General features: G+C 42.0%; 1 protein-coding gene across 3 annotated transcripts; it reads right to left on the reverse strand.

The window, feature by feature from the left end:
• Positions 1-1,362: 1,362 nt before the first annotated feature.
• Positions 1,363-7,703, reverse strand: TRNT1 (tRNA nucleotidyl transferase 1). Of its 3 annotated transcripts, XM_055806902.1 has the most exons (9): positions 7,521-7,703; positions 7,202-7,349; positions 6,274-6,467; positions 5,573-5,711; positions 5,197-5,323; positions 4,495-4,688; positions 4,065-4,315; positions 2,446-2,740; positions 1,363-1,709 (listed from the first exon to the last, which is right to left on the reverse strand). In XM_055806902.1, the coding sequence occupies exons 1-8, from the start codon at positions 7,686-7,688 to the stop codon at positions 2,492-2,494; spliced, it is 1,470 nt and encodes a 489-aa protein (XP_055662877.1). In that variant the 5' UTR covers positions 7,689-7,703; the 3' UTR covers positions 1,363-1,709; positions 2,446-2,491. The 3 variants fall into 3 exon arrangements, with proteins under 3 accessions (XP_055662877.1, XP_055662876.1, XP_055662878.1); XM_055806901.1 differs by having other exon boundaries at positions 1,363-2,740; XM_055806903.1 differs by having other exon boundaries at positions 1,363-2,740; positions 7,202-7,317; positions 7,521-7,646.
• Between the last annotated feature and the right edge of the window lie 258 nt (positions 7,704-7,961).

Genomic DNA, 7,961 nt, shown 5'->3' on the forward strand with positions numbered 1-7,961 from the left:
GGCTGTCACACTGGGGAGCCAGGATCAGCTACCAACCAGCAATGACACATGGGTGTTTCTGATGTGTAACTTTAATTAAATGATATTCACAATGTTTTAATTATCTGTTGAAGAAAGTACTGTACTTGACCATGTATGTATCAAACTGCTTCATCTCTTATCTCCCAATTTATTTAAATAGTTCATACTCTATAAAAAAGTGTTTATTCAAAACACATCATTTTTCCAGAACTCATGCTGGTACTGCTTGCTTAAACCATGCTATTATTTTAACACAGTTTCGTTTTACTAGGGTTTAATTTCTTTGGAATATAGTAAAAGCGATGCTTGATAGACCAACTGGAAACCTCAAGCATACCATGATTTTTCAATGAGCTATTTGAACAAATGTGCCAGCTATGCTGAATTCAAAGCAGGACTGTTCAATTAACATGCTTTCAGAATAATCTGTGCTGTTTTTCAGAAGCGTTGGAGACAGCAAAAGTTTCGGGTGTCTGCCCTTAAAAATCCTCCCTCCAACTGGCATTTGACGCTGACAACAATTTTGGGTAACGTAAAGTGTAGTTGTGTTTTACCACCTCTACAGATGTTACCTTGAAAGATCAGTTTTGTGTTCTTTTAAAAAAGACTAACTCGAATACTAAATTTTATTACTTGTCTCCCTCCCAAGATTTCAGTAGTTCAATAAATTGCACAAGGAGGCTTCAATTTAATTACATAATTAAATCAAACACAATCATGTTCTTATGAGATTTGCCTTATTAACAGAGAAAAACAGCACTTTTTTTCTTCCCTTGCTGTCTTTCTGAATTTCCTAAATACCTTCAGAATAATTTAAAGTAACTGACTTACTAGGAAAAAAAATGAAAAAGCAGCTGGGAAACTTGTTGATACAAAAGCATAAAATGCTGATTTTTTTTTTTTCAGCATCTGGTATTACTGCTACCTCGTGTTGCAAAATGATAGCCAAGGAAAGGGAAATCCAAAGGATTTTACTATTTTTTTGTAGGAAAACTTAAACCTGCAATAAAATTCATACACACAAGAGATGCTCTCAGTTAAAGCTATTTTGCTGTTTGTTTTTTAAAAGCATACCAAGAAAGCCAGGAAGAGTAATACGCATTCAGTAAGACCAGTCAGCAACAGCACTGCTTCCAAAAACCAACTTCTGCAGCGTTACTGGATGGCTATGAACTCTTCATTGACTCCTCCTGAGTGACCAGGTAGTACGTGCAAACAACCCTCTCCTCATCTACATTTCCTTCCCCATCAACTTTAACTAAGAGTCAAACTCCTTTACTTCTTATATTTTCCAAAATGTTATTGATTTATTGGTTTTGAAAAGAGGCAAGTCACTTCGAATTTCCCTTTGAACAGCACTTTTAATGTGGATCTGCTCAGACAGAAGAAAGGTATGGGTAATTAACACAGAAGCAACACACGGAAGACCACTGTGTGACAGTTGTAGAATGTTAGACTTCTTCCCAAAATAATCCCACGGATTTAAACAGAATGCCTGCACATCAGAGAGAAGGTGAATGCCTCTGCGTCTCACTGCTCTGAGTTACAGGCACAGATGCATGGATAATTGCCCTGGCAATTTCTTGTGAGAGTTAGTACTCTGAAGGCAACACAGCTACAGGACTTAGCTCAGGTTCACTCTGTTTAGGCACACCAAACACCATCACCTGAATTCTTCTTGTACCTCACTGGGAAAGAAAAAGGAAAGAAAGTGTGAGTCCACTACCGGAGGTGGCAGGGGAAAGGCAGGGAACCTGGATCTCCCTCTTCTTCTATTATTAACATTAATACAGTTTCACACACCAAGCTGAAAACACACCATAGAACCCTTCACCAGTTTTGTATGGATGTAGTTACTCAGTGATAAACAAGGTACTGAAACACTCCCAAAGAGATGAGAAGATTTCTGATCTAAAATGGATTCTGGCAATTATGGAAAATAAAAATCTTTATAGAAAACAGACTTGTTTTACATGGTCAGACCAGAAACTGCTGGAGTGAGTACTTCAATCTGCTATCTAGCTTTAACCACAAAAAAGAGTCAGAGCTCATTATTTCTAGACACTTTGTCGCTATCATAAGCACAATCCCGCCCCCAGCCATGATATTATCTAGAGGACAGAAACGTTTTAGTGGGTGGGGGTGGTGTTTCTTGGTTTTTTTAGATTTTGCAAAGTCCAAATGAGAAAAACCTTGGTGCCACCTCTAATGCGCCACAATCAAGATAAAATAGTCAATATTTATCATTAAAATACAACAAAAAGAGGTAGAAAATGTGGAATTTGGCAAAGAACATTTCACATCACTATGAAATAAAACTGCTCCCTGTAGAAATTACGAGTTCGCAACAGGAGATCCATGCTGTCTGAATCTTAAATACAACAAAGGTTGCATTGCCTGTGAGTACAGTGACGAAATATTTACCAGTATCTCAGTTACGTTTAGAACAGTTCTCGGCTGTTACGCAATGTTACAGCTTCTTCAGGCAACTTAACAGTTCTTCTTTATCCATGTGGTATCCACTCTTCTTCCATTCATTCCTTAACTGCTGTAAGGCTGTTCCAATTTCTTTTCCAGAAGACACACCCATTTTTCTTAAATCATGGCCACTAACAGGAAAAGTAGGAACAGTCCATTGCTGCATTTCTCTTAAAAGATGTTCTTCTCCTTGGTATTTTAGAAGCTCAAAGATCTTGGAATTTGTATTAGCTTCCCTAGACTAACAAAAAAAAAAAAAAAGAGAGAGAGAGAGAGAGAGGATTCACTATGAAATGGTAGAAACCAGCTCGAACTGTGCTCAACATTGCATTATTCCCCTGACATCTTATTAGGCGACATCTTACTAGGCAACACCTGGACAAAAAACTTGGAACTATGAAAGCGAGGATCTCTCCTGCCTCACAAGTTTTAAAACTTAGTCCTAACTTGGAGGCTCTGGAAGATCCTTGGAGAGTTCCTGAAGTCCAGGTAATAGCTGTAACCACCATTGCTGGAGACAAACCGTAACCCTTCCTGTGGGAGACAGGCCTCACTGCAGAAACTGCTGTCTCTTGCCCTCAGTCTCAGGTACTGGAATAAAAGTGCACGACTTCACCTGAAAATTACTTGAACTTTACTGTGGAAGAACATCACAGGTTGCCTACTTAACAGTATGCCTCACACAGAACACGTACTGATGCTCCAGGAATTGCACTGACTTTCAATGCACAATTCAGGGAGTTGAATTTCACATTAAAAAAAGATGGAGTCTCTTGAGGTCCAGATCCTGTCTCATGTTTTAATGCAGAAGGGGAAATCAGCTGGGACAGTACAGCAATTTGTCAGTCCCTAGGTACATGCACAAGCAACTTTTGTTTCAGATGACTGAATATGACATTTTTCAGCCCGACTGAAAGATTGACTTTTAAATCTAGTATAAAAAAAATTGCTACAGAACACAAGGTGCTCAGAACTGCTAAAAATATGGTGGGTTTCTTTGGTTGGTTGTTTTAAATAATTTCTTAAAAAATAATTTAAAGCCTCAGTATTTTGGATGCGAAAGAAAAAAAGGTTTTGAACCCAAGTATGTATGTCTCCTAGTTGTCCTCTCACAAAACTAAACTACTAAAGGAAGAGAATCTTTTTATACCAAGGTTTCTGCTTTATGTTGCAGAGACATGCCAGGACACTTGCAACAGCTCTTGTTAATTTCTGGTCCCTTCTCCAGAGGAAAAGCAACCAACCACAAACCAATGCCACCTTGGTTAACTGGAACTGGTATCAATAACACAGAAAGATATTCTTTCAGTTACTGTGACAATGTTACACTGGGAGCAATCCAAATCTGGCTAATACTTTTTGTCAGTACATCCACCTTTCTGATGAAAATATCATGGTCTTTAAAACCCTGGCACAAGTTTGCCTAAGACTAATAAACAAGCCTGGCGATTACTTGACGCTTAAGGCCCTTTCTTTCCACTAGCACTGTCATCTCTGCTACTCTGTAAAACTGGAAACTTACTTTACTGTGAAGAACAAAATAAAGCAATGTGAAACACACTTACATCCATTATGAAGTCCTGATATGGTCTCAGTGGTTCCGGACCCATAGCTTTGGTTAACTCTTGCCGGTGCTTCACTAAGAAAAACCCAAGGTTTTTTTCTTCTTTTGAGATTTTCAGCCTCAGATCAAGGTTTGTAATATCATCCTTCACCTTGAACAATGACATCAGAAGAGTCATCGGTTTTGGACACAGATTTTGAGTATTTTTAGCAACTCTGGCAAATTCCTCTAAATTTCCATCAAGTGGTAGTCCTAAAAGGATACACACAAAAAAAGTGCAAGACAGAGTGTTAATAAGAAATGTGGACGTTAATACAGGTGGGGCAAGAAAAATTAATTTCTGCGTAAAAACAAGTTTTATCTCGCTTTGCCATGTTGCCATTCTGTTTGTATGATAAACCAGTAGGAAATCAATCTTCATTTCACTTTACCTATGTATTGGGCAATATCCAGCTCATACATAAGTTGAACCAAATGGTTTACATGGTTTCCAAGAAGAATTTTTTTCAGCTCCACCCAAATCCTTTCTCCTGATATTCCAGCCAAACCTTTGGCGTTTTCTTTAATTGCTTGCAGTGTAGTAGGTTCATGATCACCAGGTTTCTCTGCGATTCTTCCATAAAACCTGCCCAAATACAACCTCTGTATGTTAGATTGAGAACAGTTATTCCATTTAGAATCATTTAGATTGGAAAAGACCCTTATCATCAAATCCAACTACTAACCCAGCACTATCAAGGCCACCGCTAAACCATGTCTGTAAGCGCCACATCTACACATCTTTTAAATACCCCCAGAGATGGTGACCCCACCACCTCCTTGGGCAGCCTGTGCCAGTGCTTGATGACCCTTCTGATGAAAAAAATTTTTCTAACATCCAATCTAAACCTCCCCTGGCACAACTTGAGTCCATTTCCTCTTATCCTATTGCTTGTTACTTGGCACAAGAATTTATTACTGCTATTCAGAGAATTAATATCATGACAGTGTTAAATATCCTAATTTAAAATACAAGAGGAAACAACTCTATGACAATTACAACTCTTTACATCATTGATCTCTTTTTTCATATTTCTAAAACCTGCTACAATGCTTGGTTCATTTCTTGATCTAGGAAAGGCAAAACCTAGTACCTGAAATATCTCAGGATTCGTAAATAATCTTCTTGTATTCTCTCACTTGCCTTTCCTACAAATCTAATTTTCTTGTTTTTCAAATCTTCGTATCCATTAAAAAAGTCATACAGCATCCCATCCAAACCTAGAAAAAGAATAAGAAAAAAAGAATATGGGTTTACGAACAAGGTTGGCACACTTAAAACATGTCTCATTTGAAAAGGCAGAAGACAAGTTGTGTGATTTGAACTGGTTTGTCATACCGTCTCATGTATTTGTACAGACCTTTCAGCTGACAGCAGTAGAACAAACAAAATGGAAACAGACAGAGAATTTACCAGCTTAATTTGAAAGGCAGTGTTTCACCTAAATATTTGCTTTTGAAAGAATTTACCTAAAAACATGGAGTTGACAGTTAGATCCCTCCTTTCAGCATCCTTTTCCCAGTCAGTGGTGAATTCCACTTCTGCATGTCGCCCATCGGTGACAACATCTATTCTAAGAGTTGTAATTTCAAAATTCTGTTCATGGAGCTGAAAATTCCACAGACAGCATTACTTCAACATGATCATGAATATAAACGTAAAAGCTGTATATTTTTCTAGCTTCATGTTTGTATAAAGTTATTGCTCAAGCTGGATACATGCAAACCAACATGTGCTGTGTTTTCATACAGAGCAATCAAGAAATACAAACATCTGAAAATAATCTGTTCATTATTAGTTTTCTAGATAGCCTGCAGAAATCTTCCTGCAGAAGATGGAATATGAGGCAGAGGAAGCAAGGTAGAGGAAGCAAGACTTGGGAAATCAGGAGCAGGAAATACCAAGATCAACTTCCCCACATTATCTGAACATGTGGGTGGCCTACCTTCTCTTTTCTAGTGATAACACACCAGCGTAAGCATGTTACGCAGAGGTAACATGCATTAAAATATGGTAATTAACAAAAAATGACTCCAAACTGTAAAGCTGCGTGTCATTTAAACTTATTGTGATACTTTAACAAAGGAGGAGCATGCTACCAGTCATCTGTCAGGTATGTGCACATCCACAGATACAGTAAGAAAAGATCCAAGTCAAAACATAAACCAACCCTGGCAGTAATGGTTCCATGTTTTTCTCCTTTGTTATTGATCAGACGAACACCAGCAGATGTGAACATTTCCTTCATCTCTGCTGGTGTAGCTGTAGTGGCAAAATCTATATCTTGTGGTGTCATTCCACTTAGTAAATCCCTCACAGCACCTCCTGCTATTCTCAGCTCATAGTTCTTCTTCTCAAACAATTCTACGAAGGAAAGGAAAAACCATTAAATACTCTCTCAAATAAAACCCATAGCATGCTGTCAGCCATAACCAATCTTTTCACAAATTGACATCATCAAATCATTTAGGTTGGAAAAGGCCTTTAAGATCATACTCAAATATATAGTAAGCAGCATGTAACTCACAGCTTCACACAAAATGCACAAATTAGGTGCACAGCAGAGTACCCGCAGATATTCTCCCTGTCATTTCTCATAAATTTTTCTAGGACATTTCTGATAACCTAAATATTAACAGGCTGCTAATTGCAGCTGGGGCCTCTGGGCTGTGGACCGTTTTTAGCAGTTAGTAGCTGACAAAGGAAACGTGCTTCGCTTACATATGGCAGGGCACAGTGAACCGTGGCCCCCGATTTCCTCAGGAACAATACCCCACAACAGCTGATGAAAGCCGAGCTCTGCCGCATCTTCTGGGTCACTTTAAAGTTAATAGCGGCTTGAGCGAGAGAGCGGCACGTACCTCCCAGAGCACGGCAGCTGCCCGGCCGCCAACAGCCCTCTCTGCTTCCCTGGCGAGGGCATCAGGGGCTGCACTACAGCAGGGCCAGGACGCAGGGTGCTAAGCCCACACCCACCGCCCTGGCTCCCCAGGCCGGCATTTTGCCGCTCCTCACCCCACAGCAGGCGGGGACAATCAGTGCGCCGCTGCTGAGCCCCGCGGACGCCCAGACCCAGACCCAGACCCAGGCCGACTCACCTGCCACGCTGCGGAGCCCCGGCGTGAAAAGCGCCTGGAACTGAGGGGACTGCAGCTTCATGGCGGCCGGCGCTCGGTGCCGCAGCCGGAGCGGCGGGAGCAGCCGCAGCCCGGCCCTGCAGGGCAGAAGCAACACCTCAGCCCACATCTGGGGAGACACAGCCACACCGCGCGTCAGCCACGCCGCACGGCCCGGCCAACCCGCCCCACGGCCGCCGCACGGAAGGACCCGCTTCCCCCACCGGCACAGGGGCCCCCGCCCGGCCCGGCCCGGCCCACCCGCGGGGCTACGGGACCCACCCGGGGCCGCCGGCCCTACCCGCAGCTGCCTGTGCGCTGAAGCGGCGGCGCTAGGCCTGAGGAACCGACCCGCGCCCGCCCCTGTTCCGGCGCCGCCTGATGACGTCACGGCGCCCTGTGTCCCGCAGTTTCCGGCGGCAGGCTGTGCTGGGGGGGGGAAAGGCCCGGCCGGTCGCTTGGTTTCCATTTAGAGAACGAAAAAAATTGATAATGTCCATGAAAAAAAAATAGACTAATTACATCGGCACACCACTGACAACCTCACTTCACTCGTCCCCGAAGCAGCTCAACGCCGTAGATAAGCTGGCGGCTGTTGAACTGTGTCCACCCGCTGGTAGTTGCTGAGCTAGGAGAAGCAACTCGTGTAGTTTAAATCATCAGGTTTATGTTTGTCAGCCTGGGTTGGTGTGAGTTTATTTTGCTGTGTGGAGACGTATGGACAAGACAGAATAACGAGGGA

The sequence above is a fragment of the Falco peregrinus genome, chromosome 5, assembly GCF_023634155.1.
Source record: "Falco peregrinus isolate bFalPer1 chromosome 5, bFalPer1.pri, whole genome shotgun sequence".
NCBI classification, from domain to species: Eukaryota; Metazoa; Chordata; class Aves; order Falconiformes; family Falconidae; genus Falco; species Falco peregrinus.